This window comes from Streptopelia decaocto, assembly GCF_964273445.1.
Source record: "Streptopelia decaocto genome assembly, chromosome: 25".
Classification (NCBI taxonomy): Eukaryota; Metazoa; Chordata; class Aves; order Columbiformes; family Columbidae; genus Streptopelia; species Streptopelia decaocto.
Genome location: NC_138680.1, coordinates 1,136,457 through 1,164,223, shown reverse-complemented (window position 1 = coordinate 1,164,223; position 27,767 = coordinate 1,136,457). Strand labels below are relative to the sequence as shown.

The window sequence follows — 27,767 nt, the reverse complement described above, 5'->3', positions numbered from 1 at the left end:
GGGGCTGACAGGAGATGGATAAATGGCTAGCTCCAGATGGATACTTTGGAAGAGTGTTCTTACAGTCTTTATTTTTTGTGTATTTTCTTTATTCTGCTTTTCACATTCTTGTAGTGCTTTTCTGTTGAGTTCTCAACTGTTGACTTTCTCTCTTTTTCTTTCCACTTGACAGTTCCTGTATAACCTTGTTCCTGCAAATCTTCTTTCTCCTCACTTGCCAGGCTGCCAGCGGCTCAGACGGTCCTGGTTCCTTCAGCCCCTCGGTACTTTCCAGTCTCTACCAGCCGTGCTTCTGAGTAACTCCAACTTTTGTTTAAAAGTTGCAGAAAATAAAGCATGGCTCTCTCTGTACCTTTTGCGATTTTGAGGCAGAGAGCCATGATTATAGAAAAAAAATACATTGTGTTTTTCGTACAGAATTTACTGTATTGGTTGCCGTTCTTTCCTTACAGATGTTTCAATTTAAAGTTGGGAAAATAATTTTCATGTTGGATTTGAGTCATGATGCTTGGCTGACATTTACTTGCCTTTTGGAGCTGACCTAAATTTTGATGGGGAATAGCTCGTCTAGGGGCTGCTCAGCCCCGTGCTGGACACCCACGGTCCTTGTCGCTGCTGCCATTGTCACAGGGGCTTACGGACACTGGCACGAGTTTGCTGACTGTGTGCAGTGAAGAATTTGAGTTGGTCCTCAGGGCAGGGAAAGGCTGCTGCATGGAAATAACAGCTCCAGCGATTTTAGCGCCGTATGGGAATAAGGAGTATCCAGCCCTAGCACGCTCCTCCTGCCTCGCAAGCTGCCTGCCAAGCCTCATGCCGAAGTCTTTCTGTTAATCGCTGTCTACACGTAAAGTGGTCAAAGGCAGTGCCAACCCTTATGAAGACATGCTGCTTAATTTAAGTTGGGTTTAAGTAAAGAACAGTTGTCTGGACAATTTGGTTACAAATCACGGTGCAGCTTTGGGGATGTGCTCAGGTGTGCTCTCATAGATCGGGTTAAGAACCTCAGAACTGCACGTGCTGAGACTTGAGAAGTGACTGTAGATATTCCTAGGATGCTTTAGTGCAAAAACAAACAGCTTGGCTTAAACTTGCGATGTTTTATTTGGAATTTTGGGCTCCAGAGTAGTTTTGGAGAGGCACATGCAAAGAGAGGGCAGTGCCATTGCCTCACGGAGCCTTCAGAGCTCACCTCGGTTGTTCCAGATCACAGGCCACATGATAACTTGTACCATGACAAAGATACTGGAGGGCAACGTTCCTCCACAGCAACAGCCTGTTGTGGAAGAGCAATGACACCCGTGTGGCTGCTTTACAGTGGAAAGCAAGGATGGCAGAATTGTGACATGAATGCCAAGTGCAACAGCGAGTAAAGCGTCTACCTGAGAACAAGTGTCACACCTTCAGATTTGTGTTTCTATAGAAACCAGTCTGAGATACTTCATGATGTTTTTTTCTGTCTTTTAGATTTTGAAGAAATCCTGTATAGAAATTCTGGCAGCAGAGCCTTCCAGTATATGTGCAGGGGGTGAGTATGAATTGAGGCCCTGGTTGTTCATGATTCCTAAAACACACATTTCTCTCTATCTCTAATTGCTGGAGAGTACGAAAGGAACTAATTAACTGGAGCTAAAACTTTTGCTTTGTTGGTGAATTTCTTTTCATCTTGCAGTCACTTGCACATTTCCCATTTCTGCCAAATGATATCAAATGGGATTGTTGAGGGAAGTGTTTCTTAAGAAACTAGCAGGCAAGTCAAATGAGAACACTTTGTTGTGAAGTCTTCTAGTGTTCTCTGAACATTTCTCAGACATTTAGGGTTGATACAGTGACTGAGGACTAGAATTTAAATACCATTCAGGTGACCTGTGTGAGTAGCACTGTCCCCTCTTTGTGTGCTTGTTCTAGTATGATTGTGCTATGGACACTGTGGCTTTAAAGTCCTGGCAAGCACTTCTGCATTCAGCAGAACCCAGACTTCTTTGAAGAAAGCTTGAGAACCATTTGAGCCTCTTCCATCTCCTTCCTGCGAATTCCTCACATTTTGTGAAGTGTATCCTACCTGCTTGTTGAATGTGTAGCAAGTCATTAAGTAGAGAGGTTGGGAGCAGAGCTGAGGTTTGTAGAGGATGAGCCCCTGACAAGTTCTGCATCTTCCTTTTTCTTAAATCAGTAGTAAAAATAAGAAAGCAAATTATCTCTACTTCTTTGTCTTCACTTCTAAAGTATGTGCTTTAACCATCCTTCCCGCGTCTTGTTGGAGCAACTGCCTGGTTACCTAAACATATCTGGGTACTCATATTTTCCTAGCAGATGCCAGACACCAGGCTGAATACCCACTAAGTACCAGGCATGAGTTTTGCATTCTGTGCACGCCACTGCAGTAGTTTTGGCTTTTGAAGCCAGGATGGCATATTAGACATGAATTATAGTACTCAGTCCTTTATTTCTCACTTTGACTGGCCATTTAAACAGTTCCTGTGTTAAAAAGGTTCCAAACCAGGGCTCTGTCTGCCTGAGCGTGGCAGGTGATTGTTGTTATGACAGTCTATATGTTCCATAAATGCTTGGGAAAGGAAATGAAACTGAAGATTTAGATCCACTTTACACCCTTAGAGATTTTTTTAAATATATCTACTTACACAAGTGATACAGAGTAATGCTTACGTAATGTCTCAAACCAGAAGATTACTTGAAACCATCTTTAACGCTTTCTAATACACTTGTCAATTGCTTATCGCTCCCGTTCATTGTGTCAGAATGAGAATGGAGGGGGAATGTCCAGCCGTGTCCAGCAGAGCCAGCTGAGAGGAAACGGAGAGGGTTTTATAGAAACCGTTGGAGTTTGGCCAATGCTTTGCAAGAGGAGAAATGTTAACCTTGAAAAATGCCAACAGTTATTTAGACACTCAGTTCATGGCCTCATCTCCGAGTTTTGGCAAATACTCCATTGCTCTCGACTGCAGGTAACTCCATCTCTTAGGACTTTGAGACTAAAGAAGGTGCCACTGAATGTGAACGTTATGTGCACTAGTGTCTTCTGAAATGACTTTTTGCAGGTGTAGCTCTGCTACCTCGTGTTCTGTTGTTGCTGTGCACATCCTTCAAGAGTGGTGGCAATTTTTGCTGCTTTTTGGAAGGAGAGACTATGAGAGCCCCTCTCTTGCACTGTAGACTGGTCCCAGGCACTTGAGTAATGAATTTCAGCAGCAACCAGTCACTCTGAAATGCCAGTTTCTTGATGATTTGGTTTTGCAGCAGTACAGACGTGCAGAGAGCAGAGTGTATCTGTTCATTTTCACTCTCAAGCAGAGACAGGATCCCCGTGGTTAATCTGACATCATTGATATGCTGTTCTTTGACTGTACATGAACTCTCGTTCCCCAGCAGTTGAGACTTCTGTGATTTCTCTTAAGTATTCATCAGCCCCCGTACTCCAGAACAGAGCTCTTCTCTCCTCTTCTTCCCAAATGCTCTTGGACAACACATAATGGGCCTGCGCGGCAGCCTCCCTGGCTCGATGTGGTGGGATGATTTGCAACTTGGCTGTAAACGAGTGGGACCTGGAAGAGAGCCCAGATTCCAGAGCAAATCTGCTTTTTTTGACAAGTACAGTGTGCGAGCCCTTAAGGGAGATGAAAGAAGATGGAGACTGTAAAGTGCAAGAGGAAAACTTCAAATCTGCAAAAACTAGGTTCCTTGTTGCTCCTGGGAATTCTAAAACCAGAGTGGTGATTCTGATTCCTCCTGCTTGTCCTGGACGGTGAAACACTTTGCGTTCAAACCACGTTCAGCAGCAGAACATGAGTGGGATTATCTGAGTGCCTCTCCTCAATAGTAACAGGAATTACGGGGGCTGTTTCCTTTGCTGGAGTCCCCATGGCCACCGCCAGAACTTTTCTGGGACTGTGGCCCTGTTTCAAAACCTGAACGTCTGCAAACAGTGCTTTCCTTGCGAGGCAGCCTTAGTGGTGGCTGCAGGAAGTAGGTAAACCTTTCCCAGTACTTTTCAAGGTAACAGGGCCAAAACTCAAGGTAACTGGTACCATTTTGAAGCTACGTAGGCAAGTGGCACTTCAGCTTCTCCGGGTTGTCACTGGAAGGCCTTTCTTCACCCAAAACACTCTGCCATTTAAAATGGCAACCTGGGGAGGGGAAAGCTCAGTGTCCAGATCTGAAGCTTCATGTTTTCACTGCAGGTCAGTTAAAAAGTATCTGTTGTATTTCCTGGTTCTAAAAACTCAAGTTGAAATAGGGTAGGGAGAGACTTTTAAAAATTGTTAAACTTCAAATTATAGCTCAAGAGATCTCAAGTGAAAACTTTTGACATATATGACTTACCTAAATGACTGTTCTTTGCCTCACTGCGTATCAATAATCCTCTATCTCTTTTGCTACAGAATCGTTTCAGGTTGTGGTGAGAGGAAATGGATTTCGACACGCCCGTAACGTTGACAGAGTGCTCTGCAGTTTCAGGATCAATGACACCGTTACTCTCAGTAAGCAGTTTTGATTTGATTTTTTCTGAGTGCGCTGGCAGACGTTTGCTTTCAAAACATTTTGGACCTTCAAATAGCTTTGCTGTGAAGGTAATAATTATGGGATGAGGAGCTATTAAGTTTGCAGAATGATGTGAAGCTGAGGGAAAAGCAGCCTCAGCACATGGCTCCAGGAAGGGCTGAGCCAGGCAGGTTAAGCTTGGATCTAAGGGGAAGTGTAATGACGTGTACTAGGCAGAGCTGCCCTGAATGTAAAAAATGTTGTGAACCTAAATGAAATCTTATCTAGTTTGTTTTGGTTTCTTTACTGCACAAGCTTTTGCTGTAGGTGACAAGGTTGGAAGAGACATGGCCCTTTTGGGTTTTACAGACAGTACTCAATGGTTTGTAAAAGTGGCCCCAGTTTGGGCATGTCTAAGACATAGGTGAGAGGAGGAGGCTGCAAATAAGCTTAATTTGAATGGACCCTGCCAAGCAGTGACGTTTAAGAGATGGTTATGATCTCTCTGAAACTCAGCATGCATCCTTGGGCTCCAGTAAAAGCTTAATCGTCCATTCCAGTTGAGCAATAGGCCTCTTGCAAAGAGATTCTTGTTTTAGAGGAAAATTGCTGGTGGTATTGTATGCTGTGACTCTGACCAGTGTGTGAACAGATAAGCTTGAGCAGTGGAGGGGACAAAATCTAGACAGCAAGAAGCTTGTCTGTAAACAGCATCTCTATTTATCTTGCTGGGTTCAGCATGTAGGGGAATCAGGTGTGTTTGTCTCCTCCCCTGTATTTTGTGGTACTTAGCAGGTCTGGTCATGCAGCTTAGATAACCACTGGTGCTGGAAGGTGTGTTGGAGCAGTGACTGAGGCATTGCTGGGCTCCTGTGGGTGCAGCTTGGAAAGATGTTTCCTCTACAGAGTTCACCAAGCAGAAGAACTGAAGTAAGAAGCAAATTAGAGCCTGAGTGTCTGGTCTTTTTGTGAATTGTACTGAGCGCCATTTAGCTGGAAGAACTAATGATCCTCTTGTCCTCATTTGTCGTGCCTGCAAACCCACACAGGAAACCCGATAGCATAACTCACAGCAAATACCACCAGTGACAGCAGAATTCATCTTTTCTAGCATGGAATCTATTCAGAAGCTGCCTGATCGTTTTGGTGGTGGCCCTGACCCTTCTGAGTATAAAATAAACACATGAATTAGTTTCTTACATGTGGAAATCTAATGGCTCAGTGTTGGACTTGCCCATGGTTTGAGCATCTGTGTAATTTGCTCTTTGGAGCAGGGGAACAGTTTGCTGAAGCTGTTTGCCCTGTGAGGAATGCCAGTGAGCATTCAGGGTATAAGACAGCTAGCGTATAGAATTTGTCCTGCGTGGTTTCTGTACTGTTACACTGGCCTCCTCTGTAGCAGACAGGTTCTGGAATTGCCAGCTCTTGTGTCAGTAAGTAGAGAGCTTGGCTGGCTCTGCCTCACGTTTGCTTAATTCAGATGTTGTGTGTGTTGACATGAAGAGCAGAAGCTGGAGGGCCACATCGGGGGGGCTGAGGGATCCGGGAAGGAGAAGGATCTGAGTAAATGCGCTGGGGTGGGGGGAGCACGGTGAATTATCTGCTTTGGAGGCACCTCCATGCGGCCCAGAGATAAGCGCTGGAGATGTGTGAGCAACTGAGAGGTGGCTTTCAAAAAAGAACAGAAGAGGCAACCACAGATTCATGCTTTTCCTTTTAAGCTCCATAAACTCAGACCCAAACCTGACATGTGGCCAGAAATCCTTCAGCCTGCATCATGGCTGCATTTAGGTTTTAAACCATGCTTGGTTTCTCCCCAGAGTTCAGATCCAAAGTTTTGTTTGGATCATGTGTGTTACAGAGTCTCTCGTAGTTCTCTAGAGCTGGGCAGGAAACTTTCCCTTCTCTCACCACCTGGAGGGTTCCAGTGGAAATGAAATTGTTGTTTAAATATTTAGAAGTTTTCTTTTCATCAAAAGGCTGAAACTGTGTGGTGCAAACCCAAAAACCTTTGGGTTTGGTTGCTGGAAGCTGAGTTTGTAGCATTCTTAGCTTGCATGCCTGCTGTCCTTTTTTCAATTAAAATGTGAATATCCCATATCAAACATAATTAGGGTGAAAATTCCCACTTTGTGGAGCAGCTGCTTACAGTTGGAGAGAACTGTTAGTGGAGGAATTTTCAAGCAGTTCCGTTTTATGCTAAGAAATGCATGGACTTGTATAATGGAAGTTATAGGAGTTACAAGACCACCACTCAGCATGACGGAAGCCTGAAAGTTGCAAGTTTTAGCAGTGCCCACGTCACGCTGCTGTAGCTTGGCCTGGCCTTGCTGTAAGTCCTGAACATCCCTCAAAGCCGATATCCCTTTGACTTGTGCTGTTGATCTCTAAAGCAAGACTCATTGGGTCAATGAGTGCAGCATTGCAGTCTTAGCACCAGCAGGAGCCAGATTTGCAACCTGTGTGGGAGGGGATAAGAGCTGGGTTTTGTCTTTCCTCAGTGGAAGAGCATCGTTACTCTGTTCCCCAAATGCCTTTCCATTTCTCCTTCTATAAATTGCTTTCAAAAGCTGCAGAACAAAGGTCTTTGAGTGTGAGGTCTTGATCCGGAGGCCTGAAAAACTTGGGCTTAGTTTGAGTTTTTTCTTAGAAGCATTAAAATCGATCTGTATCTTGAAGAGAAAAAGCATTAGAAGCTGTGTATGAAATGAGGAAACTACTACCCCGATTCATGGATGGGGGAACTGAAGGTACCTGCTCCAAGTGGGCAGATCGCAGACAAGCACGCGGTGTCCTTACACCCAGCCTAGTGCTCATCCTACTGGTTTCTGGGGCCTCTTCAGAAGGTGGATATTTGGTACAAGTCTCCTTTCTCCATCGCCCAATCTTCATTAATTTCTGCCTCCATATCCATCCAACAATTGTCCTTCTTGTGTCCCCTTTGCCTTGTGAGTCCAGGACTCTGAGCCTGAATGGAAGGTGAAAGTACCTCCTGTTCCTCCAGCTTTGTGAGGTAGGGAAGCGATATTAATGCTCTCCTTCTTTTCTCTCCTATGTAAAATCTTTTCAGCACTTGATTTGCTGTTCCACTTTTTCCTGCAGAGAAGACTATTTGCTCCCTACCTTGAACGTTCCCTCTGTTACCTGAGGCTGTTTGCTGTGACCTGCTGTTGCATCCCAGTGACTCCTCGGAGCAGGTTCCTCAGGGCTGGCTGGCTCTGGAGCGAGACATTCGTTCCTGGAAACATCCTCATGTCTTCACCGCACTAAGAATGTCATAGCTCAGCTTTCCACTATTCAGTGTGTCCTGTCTGCCGAGACACAAAAACATCCAGTGTTGCCAATGGGAGGAACTTTTTGTGAGTGTTACCTCACTCCCAAACACTGTGACCTGGTGTTGGTGGGGTGAGGAGGAAGACTCCTTCCTCTCTTTTTGTGTGCTGATTGCTTGTCTAGCTGAGTAATTTATTATGGTGTCTGTCATGATTTTGTAGTAGCTTTCAGGAAAGATCAGCTGAGCTTAGCTCAACCTGTGGGCTTTGTTCTCGTTTGAAGATGTCTTCCTGTGTCCACAAAATGGCTGTGGAAAATGAGGATAAGGGCCAAAAATGTTCCCCGCTCTCTGACCTGACACATGCGGCGTGTCCTGAATCGATGCATAGGTGAAAAGTGAGCTCATTCTCCTTGGCGTTGCACCACGGCTTCTCCGTTCATTTTGCACAGCCCTAGATAGTTTGATGCAGTGACCTGGAAGCAAGAGTCCTCCAACCCTGCGTTCAAGCTGTTCCCGGATTGAGGGAACTCAACAGTTGTTCATCAACGTTACAACATCAAACCCAGCTCTCTCCTGGTGGGAACTGGCACAGCTCTGTTAAATGTGAGTTGCTCTATGTGAGATTGTGTCTCTGTGTCTCTCCTTACTGGAGCCCACAGCTCCAGCCTGTGTTCTCCGTGCGCTTTTGTGGCGCTTGGTTGCAAACAGCTTAATGTGAGTTAACCAAATGAGACTTTTATGGAAACCTTATGGAGATTGGATAGCTCAGCTGTTTTTGTTTGCTTGAAAACTCGCAGCCTCTGATTGTATCAGGAAGGGAGGTATTTTCAAAGATAACACTAAGCCAACAGTTCCTGAAACCTTAAATTATCCCAGATGAGATGTAGAGCAGCACAGCTAGGGCTTGCTGAGGTTAGGAGCATGAGCTAATAGATTTTCATTAGGTTTATTGGCAGAGAAAAGTGGGAGGTGAAGGGAGCATCGGCTCATAATGTTCATAACTATGGGCTAAAAAAAAAGGAACATCTGTAAAAACCATGAAGAATATTTGGCTGAGCAGAACTGTAATCAGATGCGTGTTCAGCGTGTTCAGGGTGTTTTCTGCCAGCAGCAGGACCTGGGAGAATTGGTTTCAGACTGTACAGTGTTAAAAGTGGTTATCCAGTGCAGTGACTTACGACTGCTTTGCGGTGCTAAAATGTCTTTGTCTGCCCAGATTGTGCAGGAACCAGCAAAGATAGTTCTGGGCATAGAGGAGAGCTCTGTCCTATGCGATTTAAAACTGAATAGAGAGATGAAAGCTTGGTGAGGAAACAGCATGCACCACAGCAGAGGTGCGGCTTGATCCTTTCCTTCTAGTGAATGCTCTGGAGGCCTGGCCAAAGCTGATCCATCGCGCCAACTAGTCTGATTATGTTTTTCATCGCCAAGTACCAGATTCAAGGGAAAAAGGCCGAGGCAGCGAGAGCAGGACTTTGCCCAGTATCAACAGAGAGTGAGCTGTATAGGGAGCTGGATCCCAAAACTGCCCAACAAGTGCCTTCTAAAAATCATCTTCTGTTGCTAAACCCTAGCAGGTTGCTCCATGTCTTTCATGGCAGCACAGTATGTTTTTTGTTATATCTTCTTTACTTTCACACAGCCTGGTCACTCTTAGCACAGGAATGTTCTACTTTGCAGTTCCACTCTCTAATCCCCAATGTCCCCACTTGATCATGTCACTTTAACCCTCCACTGAATCTTTTTCTGTCATTTTCTCCTAGTAGCTTTTCCCTCTTTCTGCTGTGGTGTTAGAGAATGTCCATCACTGTGTACAAACTCCATCAGGTGTTTTTAGGAGTGTGACCTTTCTGAAGGATACAACATATGCCTCGAATTTTTCTGAGGTGAAAACATCCACCAAGGTGAGTTTGGTGTCCTGTTTTGAAGGGTGGCCCGAGTCATCGCTTGATAAAGAATATGAAAACAGACAAAATGATCAAAATGCTTCCCTCAAATGCTCTCCTAGCCTCCAAGAAATTGCAGTGTAGGCACTTCTAAACCAGGATTCCTGTGCATTTACCTCCAGCAGACTTCTCTGCAGTTGTCCAGGAAGGAACAAGCACAGAGCAGTCAGGAAACTCGGTCTGAGCGAGGAGGAGAATCTCTGCGTGTTGTGAGTGCTTTCCCAAGCTCGCTTATTTCTGCTGCGTGGCGACCGAGATGGTCTCTTGCTGTGTCATTAGTGTATTGGTGCAAATAAGCAGGCCAGAGCTCATGGGAACCGCTCCGAGGTTGGAGCGGAGCTCTTGCAGGACTGGACCAGGACTCCGGCCTGGGAGTGAGCCTGTTATACTGGGAGTGAGCCTGTTGGACTGGGAGGGAGCCTGTTGGACTGGAAATGAGCACGTTATACTGGGAGTGAGCCTGTTGGACTGGGAGTGAGCCTGTTGGACTGGGAGTGAGCCTGTTGGACTGGAAATGAGCCTTTTGGACTGGGTGTCAGGCCGTTGTACTGGGAGTGAGGCCGTTGTACTGGGAGTGAGGCCGTTGTACTGGGAGTGAGCCTGTTGTACTGGGTGTGAGCCCGTTGGACTGGGAGTAAGCCTGTTGTACTGGGAGTAAGCCTGTTGGACTGGGTGTGAGCCTGTTGGACTGGGAGTGAGGCTGTTGTACTGGGAGTGAGGCTGTTGTACTGGGAGTGAGGCTGTTGTACTGGGAGTGAGGCTGTTGTATGGGGAGTGAGCCTGTTGGACTGGGAGTGAGCCTGTTGTACAGGGAGTGAGGCTGTTGTATGGGGAGTGAGCCTGTTGTACAGGGAGTGAGGCCATTGTACTGGGAGTGAGCCTGTTGGACTGGGAGTGAGCCTGTTGGACTGCGCCATGAGCTGCTCTCCTGAGCTGCCAGTTGTGAGCATGAGCAAATTAGCAGCGTGCTGCTTTGCCAAGTTCTCTTAGCAGTCTCAGAGCTATGTGTGCTTGTTGAACAGAGCTGTGTGCACAGCAGATGAACCCATCAGAGAAAAAGCGATTTCTTCCAGATCCCTTCTCCCCATCTAGAGATTGTTATGAATGTGATGTCATTGTTCTGTGCTTATCTGCCTCTTCCCCCATCCCCTAACTCTGAATGGCTTTGGCATTCAAAGCTCATGCATCCCTACACAAAGCAGAGCGATTATAGCATGATCTCAATGTGGTTTTCATTACAGCATTAACAAAACATTTCTAATTTATGGGTATTTCTCATAAGCAGTTTATCTAGCTCGGAGTGTCTTTCTGCATGCCTGTCTCCCCACAAAATGGGCTTAAAATACAAACTTTGCTTGCAGAGTTGTTGCAAGGAGTGGCATAAGAGGAGGAGTCAGCCAGGATGAGCTGAGGTTGTGCAGTGCAGAGAATTATGGAGGTATTTTATCTCATCTTAGGTGACAAAGGGACAATGGAAATGCTCAGAGCTCCCTGGTCTCACATGGGCTGAGGTTCAGAGAACAGACACCTTAGCACGGATGTTCCTGAGGAGTCTTCTGTGACAACAGCCAGACTTCACACCCCCGGTGTGGCTGGACTAGGCTTATAGACCAGAATCTTCTCTTCTGCAGAAACAGAAGACTGGGTCAGAGCATTTTCTGAGATGTGCTCTAATTGAAGGCAAATCCTAAATACAGAGATAGCAGAAGGAAATTGTTAGTCCAATATACGGGAAGTTTGGCAAACAGCTTTTACAACCTTTTCTGGACTGAAATATTGCTGATATTGGGAGCCCAACCATCAGCACTTGTAATATTGCAGTGGCAATTTGAAAACGTGCTTTCTTAAATCCTTTCGTAAAGGATGTTTGCAGTCAGTTTTCAGTATGCCAGTTAATTCTTAGATGAACCATTAACCAGAGAAAACACTGTTCATTTTAGCTTGGGTATGTGGCTAAAAGAAAGTACTATGGTCTGTCTCAGTCGCCTTCTTTGGGCTTTTGTACCTCTCTTTTATTGAGATTTGCTCTTCTTTGTTAAACCATCATTCATATATTGAGGCTTTTATTATTGTGGTTGGGAGGTACTCCAAGTCCTGGCTTGCCAAAAGGTTACACCCTGCTGATGGCAAAAGAAACTATTCATTAATGCTGGGAATAATAGATTTTACAGGCTGCAGATAGTTGTTCAAAGGTGTAGGAATGCTCAGTAGCGAATTACAGGAATTTGAGCAGTAGAAAATGCCTCGTTGAAAGGGCATCGACAGAAAACAGAGGTGTTTGCTCCTTCTCCTTTCCTGCACACTGCTTTGAATGGCTTATGCCTGACTAGTTTTGGTTGCCCACGTGTGCAGTGTCCTGTGGAGGCTTTTCAAACAGCGAGAACCTCGTTTTGCTTGATGCAGTGACTAGAAGTGCACAGGTAAGGGGGAGATTGTGCCCATTGCTGGTGGGGCATTGCAGTATTTATTGAAGATGTCCAAGCTCTCCCCTTGATTGGTGTCTGAGATGCAATCGGGGCCTGGGCATCCTTTCTATAAAACTGACCAAGGGGGCAAAGCGATTTCTTCACGGTTCCCCAGCCCGCAGGACAGAAATCACTTCCTGGGCAGCAAATTCAGCGACATCGAGTCTGGCGCTCCACCCCCTGCCTTCCACTACTATTGTCAGCTGAGCGGAGTCCAAACCACAAAACCCAGATTTTGGCACAAGATGTAGAGTTGGGGAATATTCAGGCCCATCTCTTACTGCACAGGAATACAGCGAGTTTTTTGTGTAGCAGAGGAGCAAAGCGATGGCCTTCCACACTCATCCTGCAGATACAGATGCGATAGCGGATGAGAAGTGTTGTTTTGTTTGGTTTCCCTATGTAAGTTTTCCAGGAAGAAGTCAGATGGCCAGAATTATGCAAACTAAATGGATCTTCTTTTGTTTAGAGTGAAGGAAAATAGTCACTCATTTTTGTGGTGAAACACAAACATTCTCCAAACAAAATAATGTCTCCCTGTAGCCAGCCTGGCCAGCCATGAGTCCCCTCCTGGGACGCGGGTCTGATAAACCTTCTAGAGAGACATAGACTTGACTGCAAGTTGGGAGGAGGAAGGGAGAGAAGAGACACAAAAAGCTAATGAGATCTAAATAAAAAGGCCTTGCAAAATCAAGCCAGCTTTTGTTTTAGTGAACGCTGGCATGGAGAATTCTTTGGCTTTTGCTACCAGTCTTAGCAAAGGAGAAAACAAGCCATTGGTCTTCATTCTCTTGGCATGTGTCATGAATTTATGGGAGGTAATGATATCTTCAATAGTCAGGGTGAGAACAGAACCATAGGGCCAGATTCGCCACCGCTGTGGATCTGCCTTGCTGTGCAAAGTGGGCAATGCCACTGGTTTGATTGGGTAACTCCCCTGCAAAACTGATGCCTGTGTATGATGAAAGCTCATAATAAATCCAGTGCCTGTGCTGCGGGCGATGGGAAGTGAGGGATGCGCGGTGTATCCCTGCATTGCATACTTTAAATGCCTGTTGTCTGTCTGCCTCTTAACGAGGACATAATCTGGGTAGTGTGGGGATAGCGAAGGAATAGTCTGTGCTAAAAGCATCTGCTCCTAATGATCAGCGCAGTGGAGATGTTTGTATGTGTTCTTGCACTGTGGAAAAACAGCGATAATCCGGTGCTTTCCAGGCAAAGGGCAGGAGCAGGTCCAGGGGATTGCAAACCGTGCAGGCTGCTCTCAGCAGGTGAACCACCATGCAGAAGCAAAACCTGATCGTGAAAACCATATGGTTGGGTAAAATGTTCCACTTGGAGCTGCCTGCTTGTGTCAAATAGTCCTTAACAAAATAACTGCTGTGCATAACCCCAAAATTCAAGTGTGTATATGTAGGCATGGAATCTGCTGGAAACATAAGGAAGACTTCAGTGAAGGCTACAAATTTCACTACCATATCATTTTTTTAACCGAGTGTAAAAAATAAACATTTGCTAACCCGCCTGAGGAAATAATCTTTTCTATTGCTGCCAAAGGAAAGAAATACATGGGTATGAAATAGGGATTAGAATGTGTGATAGGAATTACGAGAGCAGTATTTGGTGGCAGTGCCTCCTGTAGGGATGTGTGGGGAAGAACGCTCGACTTGGTGAGTCCTGCTTCTGTGTGATGGGACCAGCTCTTGCAGTCTGGATCTCTTGTGCCCCATCCACTGCAGTAAAATGTGCTGCATGACGCTGCTTTGGAGACAACCCAGCTGAGCTGAGCGCTGGGAACGGGCCCAGAATCAATCGTGCACTAGTGCTCTTGCCCTCATCGGTATTAGACACCATCCATGTGAACAGATTTCTCTCAGCAGCCAAGTGAAGAACGAACAAGGCTCGCAGCTGATGCAGAAATGGCTTTAGAGAAGGCTGCCACATTATTTGGTTACTGTCTCTTCATGGTTTTTCCTCTTTCCACTGGCACCTTAAATGGAATCATAACTTGCACAACTTTCCTCAAAAACAAAAGACCAGACGGAATAGCTCAGCTCTTTGTTAGATTGCTAAACAATTTGGTTAAACTTTTATCCTTGCTCCTTTCCCTTCCCTGTTGTTGTCAGTGATGCGCTGAACACTGAACTGGGTTTGCATGGCGAGGGTTTGGTCGTGGGGGGAGCTCCAGGGGTCACTTGTATGAGAAGCTGCTAGAACTCTAAATGAACTCTGTCCACACCAACCAGCCCGTCCCAGGAAGCAGAGCCCTTGTCTCACAAACCGATCCCGGAGAGGAAGAGGAAGGGTAAGAGGAAGGGTAAGAGGAGGCACAAAAGCCAAGAGGCCTCTGCAAATGGCAGGATGGCAAAGGGATGAACTCATGAAAGTCCCAAACAGAACTCCCCTGGCTCTAACAAAGAGAGCAAAGAAAGCAAGGAAGAAACCAGAAGATCCCAACTCTCCTTAAATAATTAGCATGTGCTAATGGGCTGGGACACTCCCATTGCTCGGTCTGGGTGTCAGTCAAACTCTGCCCTATCTATCCCCCTTCCTCAATGCCGCACACCTGTGGGCAGAGCTCAGAACATCCTTGGCTCTCAGACCAGAGCAATTAGAAACATTAACTGTCCCGGGGTGTTACCTCTTGTTCTCAAACTAAATTCAAACGACTGTGCTTGCTACGCAAAGGAGAGGTTTCTGATGGCATGCAGAAAATTAACTCATTTTCAGTCAAACCAGCACATATGTGTACCATGGGAAGTTAATTAAGTGCACTCTGCAGCTGTGAAGAGACTTTAGATGGTCAGAGACCTGCGGTTTGCTGTCTGTATTTCAAATAGCAAAGCAAGGTGGTGATGGATTGTATTCCTGTTTCACATGGCCCCACAGAACGAAGGGCTCTTGCACCCTGCAGTATGTAGAGATAAGATTCAGGATCTGGATTGAGGATGAGATTTGAAACCTGCAGGTTTGAGAGGAGAATGGGAAGAAATCTGTCAGTAGAGAAGCTTAAGAAACAAACACACACAACAAAAAAACCCCTGGAAAACGTTATAAAGCTGGTAATATTTGCTAACAGCTCTAAGTTCAGGTTTATAAGTATCTCCACAGAAGGGCCTAGAGATGGTTCTAAGTAGAGCTGGTAGAAAGCTTTCTGATGCAATGACGTGTTTCTGGAAAATGCTGATTCAGCAGAATCAACCCCTTTGCAGGAATGTGGAGTTTCCAGTCCTGAAAACCAAAAACCACCCAGCCTGTCTGCTGGTTCTCTGCCAGCCCCCTGACCCCTGCCCAGCTGGCAAAGGGCTGGAGCTTCCTGGGGATCTCATCTCTCTGGGCACTAGCGAGCTGCTGTAAAACTCTGATTTAAGTGTACAGCAGATTTACAATTAGCTAATGTTCCTGTTTCCCAGGCAGTTGCCTCTTGGTAAATTTTCTCAATCTGCTTTTAAAACCATAGTGAACTTAGGTTGGAAGATATCATGTATCATATATTCCATAATAAATGAGTTTCTTAACCCAGGAATTTCCACTTGTCTGTGATCTGTCGCAACTCCATTTGGTCTCCTGTATAGAGTGGCTGTGATCATTTACTCAGACCCTTCAAAAAGCTTTGTATTTTCAGTTTTATCCCTCACAGTGTTGAATCTTGTTTATGTATCAAGAGCAAGGAAAGACTCTCAGTTTGGTCTTTAGGGCATCTCTTTCTGATCAAGCAATAAAGCCCGGTATTTCTTTTTTCCAGATGAGAAGCCTTTTGTAGTGGAAGATACCTACTTACTCTGCCCAGCACCTGTGCTACGAGAAGTTGGCATGTATGTTTTATTCTACGTACTCAAATTTTTACTTTGCCTGAGGGAAAATGAGTCTGTGTTGTCTCACTATATTCTGTTGTTGCACACATCTAATTCTGGCGTTATCTCTTGTGCTTCTTGGGTTAATTGGCACTTGTAGAGCATGGGGGAAAGAGCAGTAACAAGCGAATTAACCTGTACAAAAGGCTTTTCTGTGCATCAGGAGCCAGAGGATATTCTTGAGCAGAGAACTGGACTAGCTGGCCTGACTTGGTTCTTGTGGTTTTTTTGCAGGGAAGCAGCTCTCCAAGTCAGTATGAACGATGGTCTGAGTTTCATCTCCAGCTCCGTCATCATCTCCAGCACACACTGTGTAAGTTTGGATTCGTGTGCCTAAAATTACTTAACAACAGATGGTTGTTACACCAGTATTATGGCTTCCAAGTTGAGTAGGCCTGGTGTGTGAAGGACCTGTCTCCCTCTTTCAGAGGTGAGCTTGTGCGTGTGGTGATATGACATTTTGTGCATCACGTGTGCCATAATGTGGCAGACCCCATATCTGCTGTAGGATGCAGATCAGACCAGGACTAACAGCCAGTGGTCTGGTGGTGTCTATGCCCGCTTGACCATTGTACACTGACCAAGAAGCAGGTCTGCTGGCTTCGTTAGCGACTCTGTTTCCTCTACAGCAATGGTGCTGTTGATTGTGAAAGCATATGGCAGTTGTGCTCACACCCTTTGGCTGGAAACCAGTATGGTTGCCAAAAACAAATGTGAGATTCTCCACTGAAGTAGCTGGCTTAGAGCTGGCATCCTTCACTGCCAGGAGAGAACTGCTGGTGGAATCGGGCAAAGAACAATGAAACCATTTATAATTCAAGGTATTGCTGAAGATGCTGCTTCTGCTAAGTCATGGTTGTTGGGAATAGAGCATGAAATGGCTTGTGCTAAAGGATCCCAGAATGTGAGGGATTGGAAGGGACCTGGAAAGCTCATCCAGTGCAATCCCCCCATGGAGCAGGAACACCCAGATGAGGTTACACAGGAAGGTGTCCAGGCGGGTTGGAATGTCTGCACAGAAGGAGACTCCACAACCTCCCTGGGCAGGCTGGGCCAGTGTCTGTCACCCTCACTAAGAAGTTGTTTCTCCTCACATTGAAGTGGAACCTTTTGTGTTCCAGTTTGAGCCCATTACCTCTTGTCCTATCACTGGTTGTCACCGAGAAGAGCCTGGTGGTGAACGCGAGTCCCTCGCTCACCCTCATGTTAGTTCCTCAGGAATAGAGCTTTTGTTGTGCTTTTTTGCCATCTTGGCTTTGCTGCTGATGCTGGCGGCTCCGAAGTCTAATGGGAGCCCTGGCTGCACAGCGCCAGGTGCTGTCACGATGATAAAGTGTCGGAGCATGTGTCTGTCTGTCAGGGTGGAAAATAAAGGCACACTGGAAAGAAGCCAGGGTATTGCACCCCCTGCTTTGAGGTTATAAAGCAGTCTTACCGCAGTTAATCGCATCCCCACAGGTGGTTGGGGGCTGCGGATCCCACAGATCCCCAGCTGGTGCAGGGGGGAAGGAACTGGGGTCTGTGTCCTGCTCCCCCCACAGCCCTGGGCAGCCAGGCCCATGTGTCAGTACAGAGCTCTGCGCACAAAAAGCGCTTTTGCTTGTTGAAGGAATGCAGCGATTTCCATTTCTCCGTCAAAAATGGGCCAGACACAGAAGCTGTTGTGGTTGGGCAAAGCATTTGTTTTATTGAATTATGGAATGCAGATGAAACCCTCTAGCTTAGGGCAGAATGATACTGTGAGTAAATATCCAGCTTGCTTTTGCCCGCTCTCTGGATGGCCAGTGCTATATTTCATTGGAAGGTCCTGCTGACTGCACAGCCCAGACTGAGGATTTCTGGCTGGCTTCTGTTAAATCTGCTACCAGTGGATGGGCTCATTGCAGAAGCAAGAGGGTAACGCCGCGTGAATCGGGGGCTGCGGACAGAAGTTTAATCCTGCTCCCCACTAACTCAGTATTACCCAGTTAAACTAAGACAGGGCTCTCCTGAGCGTAATTTAGGGTGTTATTTGGCCTGGGCTGTGTGACCGTTGGCAGCTGCCCCAAGAGAACAGGGGAATGGCTGGAATGAGTGTTCTTAAGGTTTGGAGACAGTGTGCTGTTTATGTGCTTAGCCGGGGGATGAGATGCCAGCATCTCCAGTATGACAAAGCTCAGCTGGCTCTAAGTGTTTGCTGAATTTTTCTCCTGGCTTGTTTGTGTTGCAGAATTACTAATTTATTTGTTTTTTTTGATATCTGTACCTTTTAAATAATGTTTTTCTTCCATTTGCAAGTTCCCTGTGAGGGAGCAAATCCCCTCTTCCATACAGTGGGCAAAGAGATTGCGTTGTTATTGCATTACCTGAGCAAAAGAGAGCAAAACCGTGCAGGGACATCCCAGTGACCTCTGCTGCTGGCAGAAGATGCTAAATGGCAACCCTAGAAGCAAAGGCCAGCACACAATAGGGGCAAGGCATCGCTTCTAAGGGAATGTCTGTGGCATCACCCTGGCCCAGAGGGAAGCTGGGCTTGTTCCCCGGTGTTCTTTTGGACAAGGTAGTGTCTTCTCTACAGAATCCAATGTGGATTTAAAACCCTTTCTCCAGCCTTTTGAATCAGTTGTGACTCCTTAAACTGAACCACCAGGAGGAGACTGCCCTTGAGAAAAGCAGGAGGCTTGCGGATGGATCCTGGGCACCTGCGTAGCAACTGGGTCCTCCAGTTCTGAGTCTCAAAGAGCTATTTTGGTTATAAATCATAGAAGCAGAATGTCCTGAGTTGGAAGGGACCCACATTGATTATTGAGTCCAACTCTGTCCCTGTACAGGACAAACCCACAGTTCACACCATGTGTCTGAGGACGTTGTCCAGTTGTCCAGTCTCTTCTTGGGGCCGTGACACCTCCCTGGGGAGCCTGTTCAGAGTCCAGCACCCTCTGGGTGAAGAACCTTTTCCTGATGTCCAACCTGACCCTCCCCGACACATCTTCTGCCATTCCCTGAGGTTCTGTCACTGGTCACTGAAGAGAAGAGTTCAGTGCCTGCTCCTCCTGCTCCCCTGCTGAGGAAGCTGTAACCACGATGAGCTCTCCCCTTAGTTTCCTCTTCTCCAAGCTGAACAGCTGACTTTGACCACTCCTCATAACGCTTAGTTATCAGAACTTTCAGCAAAACTGATGAAGGTTTCTATTAGAAAATATTCTGGATTCACAGAATCACAGAATCGACTGGGTTGGAAAAGCCCTCAGAGATCATCGAGTCCAACCCTTGGTCCAACTCCAGTCTGTTTACTAGATCACGGCACTAAGCGCCATGTCCAATCTCAGTTTAAAAACCTCCAGGGCCAGTGAGTCCAGCACCTCCCTGGGCAGCCATTCCAATGCCTGACCACTCTCTCTGTAAAGAATTGCTTTCTAATCTCCAGCCTCAATTTCCCCTGGCAGAGTTGAAGCCCATGGCCCCTTGTCCTATTGCTGATGCCTGGGAGAAGAGCCCAATCCCCACCTGGTTAGAACTGCCCTTCAGGTGGTTCTAGAGAGTGCTGAGCTCAGCTCTGAGCCTCCTCTTCTCCAGACTGAACAACCCCGGCTCCCTCAGCCTCTCCCCATAGGGCTTGTGTTCAAGTCCCTTCACTTGCCACTATCTGTCTCTGTTGCTTGACTCAAATTAGAGGCCCCTTCTGGGGGCCAGCACCCCATCCGCCACCACCTTCTGCTGATGTTCCTGCCTCTGTGGCCTCTGTACTTGCAATCACCATTACAGATCTGACTTGCTCGCGGTGCTGTGTAACCACAGAGGACAAAGACACGTCCTGCCCCGGAATCCCTGCTGCCTGACTCCTTGCAGCAAGGCCGTTTGCTGCCGGCGTGACGCTGCTCGTGCTGTCAGCCAAGCGCTCTCAGAAAGGGTCTCCCAGGGTGTGCTGGGCTGGTGGCTCTGCAGGTAAATGCGCTGCCCTTGGTCTCCATCGCAGAGGTCTCTTAGTGGCCAAAAGTACCGAGTAACCAAATAAAACTGTCAGTGATTACAATAATGGCTTTGGAAAAATTGGACGCATTTAAGTGTGACTTTACAGTACCTGGACACTATATTTTCACTTAGCATGTAAGACTGAATTCTTGTTGCCATGGTCGGTTTCTTCTCTTTTAGTTTTTAATACTAGAGCTCTTCTTATCGTGCCTGCATTTATTAAAGAGACATTAAGGCAGAAAATAAAGATCAATGTAGCCTCCAGTCCCAGTCTGGAAGTTGACAACTTACATTGCTGCAGGTGCTGTTGTGTGGTTGTGCACTTTCTACCTTTTATCTGACAGAATATCTTAATTGGGTGGCAGATAATTAATGATCAGACTTTAAAAAGTAGTTTCATTCTACTGCTGATGTCAGTGGAGCTTTAATACCTGAAGGCACCAAGAACTATAGTTTATTCTCTGCTAAACATAAAACCCCATCTTGCAATAGGACGCCAAGTGCAATGGGAACTGAGCATCCTCAGCTTCCACTAGTGCTAAGACTTCAAAAAAACCCCCCAAAATCCTGTTTGTTCTTCCACAGCTCAGCATGCCACCATTTTCATATGCAAAGCAGCCTCTAATACTTTAGTGGTATGAACAGAGTGTGCATTGCATTCATTTACACCTGTAAATGTCTGGGGAGCGTGTGCTACAGGGGTTGCCCGGCTGCTTGAGGAAGAATTAGCAAGTGATGGCTGATGGAGCTGGGAAGCTCCTAAAAGGGGATTTACTCCTGTTCATGCATTGGGAGTTTAAAGAACCAGAAGAGGGAGAAAGCATGAAATGCTGCGTTCTGAGTGCATCCACATGCAGGTACACAGAGCAGGTTGCACACCCAGCATTGTCAGGAGAGCGAACGTGCAATAGAGGAGATAATTTCCAAGGCAGCGTTTAGGGGCAGGACGTCTGTCCTGCTCTGCTGACAGGAGGGCTGCTGCCAAGTTCTTCAGTGCAAAAAGAGAGCATCTTGGAGAGAAGCCAGGATGGGAATTAAAATAAGCCTTTGTTCATTTTCTAAAATGGTCCCAGAAGGGGGAAAACCACTAATGACCTCTTGCACTAGTAACGCTCGGAACTGGAAAGAGGGTGAAAAGTGCAGGGCTGCAGTGACACTGTAAAACGGGTCTTCTGGACTGGAAGAGGAGGGAGCATCACCAGGTGACATTCCCTGTATCGCCTCATGAGAAAGACATAACGCTTCTTTGCAAGAGGGTGGGACGATGGAGGTACCCACACGTGGGCTGGGAGAACGTTTCTATGGCAGGATATTAGACTTGCATTGGACTAGCACTGATTGAAGCTCATTTTTTATTTGCTATGTATATCCAGTTCACAAGCGGTGTCTTCCCAGGTCACAGGCTGTTCCTGTGGGAGGAGAGCTGGGGAGTTATGCTGGAGAAATGAGCACCTTTCAGCTAAAAAAGGGACATGTTGAGTCAGGGCAATTGAGGGAAGTGACCGCAGGACCTAAACTGGGCCTGCCCTTGTGAGCCAGGGTCCTATCCAGTGCCAGCAGATACCAGCCCCTCTCTACCCGAGGTGCTGGTGCTCCAAAAATGCTCTTGGCTGGGAAGATCTCAGGGTGGTTCAACAGGTGCCCCTTCCACAGTCCATTTCAGATTTTGGAAACCAGAGGAGAGCTGCTGGCGAGGAGCTGGGCCAAGCCAGCCCTCAGCTGTGGGAAACGGGCTTCTTGAAACTGTATGTGTGGAAGTGAGTGGATCACAGTGTTGAAGAATGGTTGGGTTGAAGGGACCTCTGTAGATCCCCAGTCCAACCCCTGCTCATGCAGGGTCACCAAGCAGATCACACAGGTCGGTCCAGGCGGGTTTGAAAGTGTCAGAGATGGAGACTCCACACTCTGGGCAGCCTGGGCCAGGCTCTGGCACCTCCCAGCAAAGACATTTCTCCTCATCCTCAGGTGGAACCTCCTGTGTTTCGGTCTGTGCCCGTTGCCCCTCACCCTGCAGTGGCTCATTGCACCTGACAGCAACCTGGGGCGAGAGAAGGGCTTGCACAGGCAGATTAGAGCTGCTTATCTTATAATGAAGCAGTTGTGGTGGCAACCATTAATAAATGGCTTGGGATTATCCATGAGGTGATGTGTGGGGGACAGGCCTACCATTCTGGAAATAGTCCCTCTGCTCTCACATTTCCATTTGCAAGGGTGCAGAGACACTGAGTCAGGTCAAAAGCAGAGCTCAGTCTCTTAATCTCGTCAGGTTTTTATTTGTCAGAAGTAGGTGGGTGCTGATGCAGCTTTACTCCATCTAGATATCCTGGATTTCTTCCCGTGGCCGTTTGAAAGGCTGAAGGATTTTGCACCTTCGAGTTAAACAATAGTGGATGGATTTGATCTTTAAATGTGGAGAAAGAAAAAGAAAATCAAGAGAGCACTGCAGGCTTGTAGTGGAAACTAATGAAGGAGGTTTTTATTCCAAAGGAGTGTCATGCAGTGCCACAGTTGGGTCTTTTCAATTGTGACTTTGTTCTGGGCTGCACAATTAAGGCTGCTAGTTATCAGTGTTCCTAAGTCTGGAGGCAATTAAAGTGCCTTCACTGTTGTATCAATAGAGGCTTTATGAAACTGCAGAGTAAATTTAATGAGCACTTTCCTAGGCCCTTGACCTGTATATTATTAGTTGAGGTATTGCTCTGTGGGAACTCCAGGGCATATGATTTCAGGTTTGTGTCTAAAAGAAATTGCTCTTAAATGCTTTATGCTGCAAGTATAATAGGCAGCGAAATGTTTTTGCTGACACTGCTAAGAATTAAATGTGCAGAGATGATTTTGCTCTAATGTTGCTACATGAGCCAACTTATAATACCCTTAAGTATGGTAGGCATGTTACAAACAGCATGTTCCTATGGTTTGGGAAGCGGAGATTCACAAAAGAGACTAATAAATTGAAGGTGGGGGCAGAATCACAGAAGTTTTGATTTGGAAACATGGCAACAGTTTGTGGACGTGCAGACTTTCCCTGTGACACCGCTGAAAGTGGCCAGAAAACACACGCTGCGATATCCACACGCGTGTCCTCCTCTAACATAAACTCCCTTTAACAGGTTGAAAAGGGGACTTGGAAACGGTGCATTTGAAACAATGTTTTATTTTATTGGACTATTTTTGCATTGAAAGTGTGAGTTCAGTTTAAGCTGGGTTTAAGGAGGGGGTTTCTCCCGAACAGGTCTGGTTGTGTGGGTTCAGGCTGTGCTGGCAGCCTCGAGGCGTCTCCAGGTCACCGCCATGCGGAGGGCACAGAATGTTAGTTCAGGAAAGGTGCTACTTTAATGCTACAAATCTCATAGACATGCACAGAGACAAGACATTCCAAGACCATAGCGTGCTGTTTTCCTTCCTTTCCCACTTCACAAAGAAGTAAACCCAAATCAAGCCATAAATGATTGCTCTTATGACAGTCTAACTCCACAGAATTTTGTCTGCTCTTTATTGCAGTTGCTTTTCACCTCCTGAAATTGATTTATCATCCTTCTTCAGGCACAAACGGAAACCGAAATAACTACTTAGGTTTCACCTCAAAGGTTTTGTTGTTTAGCTGCAAGCGCTCGGGGGCAAGAGGTGACTGTTTGGGAACGGGAGCTCCTCAATACTTCGTCGGTCAAAACAGCAACATCTACAACCAAACGCGCTCTGTCAGGCTGCCGGTATTATATTAGTGCAGGTGTGTGTGCAGATTGAAGCTGGAAAGAGCCCTCAAGAGGCCTTTGTGCCGGCTGATGCCAGGGGACCATGTCCTGGGCACAAAGGCAGGGCTGGCACACAACACCCGAGTGCTGCCCGCTGCTGTGGCCTCTGTCTGAAGCTGCAGGGTGTGATGGTTCAGATGCTCGTCTGCAGTCAGAATGCTGAAAGTTTGTGGGTAAGAGGCTGTGCTCCCTTTAACCTCTGTTGCTTTCTGACGTGAGGCTGTTAAAATGGTGACAACTGCATTTTTATGACTAACAGGTAATGGCATGACTAGTAGAGACCCGAGCAAATGTTCAGTGGCAGGAAGTCTTACCACTGTTTTTAGCCTTCGTTTCAGAATAGGTCTCTTGGTGGTGAAATTCAGGGGTCAGGAGCTTTGATTCAGAAACAGTAACAGAATTTGGCCAAATCAGATGGGATGTCCCAGCGAGCTAGAAAACCAAAGAGGAGAGCAAAGCCCTTTGGACCTCAACGTCTCTGATGGGGAGGTGGCTCTCATCTGAAGACTATGGAATCCAGTACCGATGAAGAGCATACACAACTGAAGAGGGAACGCTCATCAGTCTGCAGGGTTTTGTCACGTTGTGGTTTTTCATAGACTATCCCACCAGACTCTGTTGTATTTAGTGTGGGATCCAAAATGCAACGCTAGGCCTGGACTGGGCAAACTTGAATTCTGCCGTCAGTTCTGCTGTATCTGCCTTTCAGAATTCTTGCTAACACTTCTGTTTAGCTGGAAACCTTTAAGCATTTTTTCTGAAGGAAAAGTTCAGCTTGTTTTCCTAAGCATAAACACAGCAATCAGGGATTAGAGAATTGTTTTCCCTGACCGAAGATCTTTCCTTGTAACAGAGGGACTAATGATTACTCTTCCTTCCCACCATATGTTTGCCTGCTCTGTTTAGAGTGTGAACTCTTGGGGACAAGGGTTGAAGGGTTGCTCTGGGTTTATGCAGCATGTGGTGAAGTGAGGATTCGCTGGTGTTTATACTGGGCCGTGAAGCAAATCATAGAATGTCCTGAACTGGAAGGACCCACACGGATCATCGAGTCCAACTGCTGACCCTGCACAGGACACCGTGTGTCTGAGGACGTTGTCCAGTCTCTTCATGAACACTGTCAGGTTGGGGCCGTGACACCTCCTTGAGGAGCCTGTTCAGTGTCCAGCACCTCTGCGTGAAGAACCTTTTCCTCATGTCCAACTGACCCTCCCTGGCACATTCTGTGATCTTCTGCCGTTCCCTGGGGTCTGTCACTGTCACAGAGAGAAGAGCTCAGCCCTGCCCCTCCTGCTCCCCTGGTGAAGCTGCAGCCCCATGAGCTCTGCCCTTAGTTTCCTCTTCTCCAAGAAGAACAAACCCAGTGACTTCAGCTGCTCCTCCAAACCCTTCACCAACTTTATCCTTTTGATCGTGTGTCCCCAGCCCTGCACGCAGTGAATGCTCCAGGTGAGGCCGCCCCAGCGCAGAGCAGAGCGGGACGTGCTGGGCTGACCGTGCTGTGGGGATGCACCCAGGACACGGGAGCTGCTCTCCAGCATCTCGTCCCGCGGTCTGTCTGTACAGCCAGGGTTGCCGTGTCCCAGCTGCAAAATCCGCCACTTGCCCTTGTTGAGCTTCATGCGGTTGGTGATTGCCCCGTTCTCCCGTTTGTCCAGGTCCCTCCGCAGGGCCTGTCTGCCCTCCAGAGTGTCGACAGCTCCTCGCAAATTAGTGTCAGCAGCAAACTTGCTAAGCAATCCCTCAAGTCCTGAGTCTGAGTCAGTTATGAAGACATTGAAGAGTGCGGCGGAACCTCCTAGTGACTGGTCACCAGCCCAACACAACCCATTTACCAGAGCCCTTTGAGCCCGGCCCATCAGCCAGTTGCTCACCCACTGCACGAAGTGTTTACCCAGCTGTGTGCTCCTCTTCTCCAGGAGGATCCTGTGAGAGACACTATCAGAGGCTTTGCAAATCCGAAACAATCACGTCGACAGGTTCCCTTGGTCAACTAGCTGGGTAACCTTGTCACAGGAAGCAATAAAGCTGGTCAGGCAGGACTTTCCCCTTCTGAACCCGTTCTTGCTGGGACCAACGAGTCCATTGTCATTGAGATGTATAATGTAGGATGCTGGAAAAGTCTTTTGTAAGCAGGCTCTCATCTTGCAGCTCTAGAAGGAGAGAAGGGAAGGAGATCTTTGCCAGAGGGGCATCTCATTTCACAGCACAGAAAACTTGGAAAAAGAAGCTGAGAATACCTATAGTGGGTGACCTGGAGCAGGCGTTCCTTGCTCCATCCCCTGCTGAGCTTGGCTCCCACTCCAGCAGCTTCACGTAAATGCTGATCCAAGCGGCCTTGCAGAACAGCACATTCCGTGAGTTTTCATTTCCTTTTAGAAATTAGAGCAGATTGTTTCTGTTATATTAAAAAAATTCCTGTGTGTGATAAAATAAATGGTAGACATCAGTTGCTGTGATGGGAGAGTCCCCAAGAGAGCTGGGCAGAAATGTTTCCTTCACAATAAAAGGGGCCTGGGTCTCTCTGGTGTGAAAACGCAGGATCATCCTTTTTCTTCCTGTTGACTACAGGACATTAAAAGTGTTTCTCCTTCTCTCCAGGGAGAAAACTTCTGTCAGATTTTAAATATTATTGAAAACTGTAGTCAAGATTTCCATAAAGCTTTTTTAAAAGCACTTCATTCTTTTCCTACTAGCACCTCTGAACGCTTTCAGCACGTTATTGCTCTTTCTGCTTGGAAAATGTAACAAGAATTTTTTTCTAATGTACAGGACACTGGAGTGGAATACAGGAGACATTCACATCTTCCCTGTCTCTGGAACGACATAACCACGTTTCTCCTCTTTGTGAAGCACCCAGGGTTTAGCAGTACTAAGTGTTATTGAAGTTGCTGTTGCTGCAGAGTCCCTCTGAAGCGAGACTTGGTTATACGGCTGCGTTTGCGCTGTTCTCAGTTCTGGTAGCAGCGCAGATGTTTCTGCAGTGGTGCCGTCAGCTTTCCAGCCTGGAGGTGACACGGCGGGGCTGCGTTTCGCGTGTCCTCTGCTGCAGGTGGCAGCTGGGGGGGCTCCCACGAGCTCTCCTGCCCAGCACAGGGGACTAATAGATTGTGGTCCTGAGAGTAGCTGGTAGGGCACATCCCTTTGGTTTGCTGGAGCAGTGAGTGCAGAACCAGATTAAACAGAGCATTCAGGCTTTCTGATTTCCAGTGAAGTCTGCAGGAGTCAGGACTAAACCCTTCCACTAAAGCCAAGCGCTTGATGCATGAATTTAGCAGAATTCCATCCCTCTTAGGCACAGCATGAAGTCAGCACATTTAAACACATGCTTAAAGTTAAATCCATTTACCACTGTGGTAACAAACATGCACGCTACCCACCTCCCTCCCCCTATAAATCAGCAGTGCATTAATTTGTCAGCCACAGTACAAGCTCCCATTTATTAGATGCTCCTGGTACTTCATTCATCACTCCTGAACATCAGTATTCCAACTTTGGAGGGTTTGCACACTTTGGTGTTGTTATTTCAGGTTACCTTTCTGGAATAGCTGATGTATGCTGCAAATGCCGGTGCAGTAAAGCGGCAAACTAGGAAATAAAATCTTAGACAAAAATAATAAGATTGGGAGGAGAAATCACAATGAAAAATGTCTCTTGGTGCACAGTAGCGTTTTTTTGGAAAACCCTCAGAAATGAGCCATAGTTCATTGAAATGCCGATGAACTGATTTATGTTTGTCTATGAACTAACTTACGTTTGTGTCTATGAACTAACTTACGTTTGTGTCTATGTTGAAAGCATCGAGGAAGAATAAGGTGAAACAGGAGGCTCCAGATGACAGTTTCTGCCTTAGCTCTGTCTCCACGATTGCGTACATGCTTCCTGGGGCAAAACTTTAGGAGCTTGGTGGTGAGCAGCGATCTCAGGACGCAATAGTGAAAGAACTCTGGAGGATGAGTCATTTCCTCTGTGGACGACTGTCGGTGGAGCGGTCACCCCTGTTCCCTGTTCAGCGTGCACACACC

The 27,767-nt window shown here is 46.8% G+C and overlaps 1 protein-coding gene across 2 annotated transcripts in view; it reads left to right on the top strand.

Moving 5' to 3' along the window:
* The window catches only part of ANTXR1 (ANTXR cell adhesion molecule 1), a 90,298-nt gene that overhangs the window by 20,235 nt on the left and 42,296 nt on the right, over positions 1-27,767 (top strand). For both annotated transcript variants that reach the window (XM_082072536.1, XM_082072535.1), the window contains 4 exons: positions 1,468-1,528; positions 4,401-4,499; positions 15,931-16,000; positions 16,274-16,352. In XM_082072536.1, coding sequence (XP_081928662.1) covers positions 1,468-1,528; positions 4,401-4,499; positions 15,931-16,000; positions 16,274-16,352 — 309 coding nt within the window. The remainder of the gene's footprint in view (positions 1-1,467; positions 1,529-4,400; positions 4,500-15,930; positions 16,001-16,273; positions 16,353-27,767) is intronic.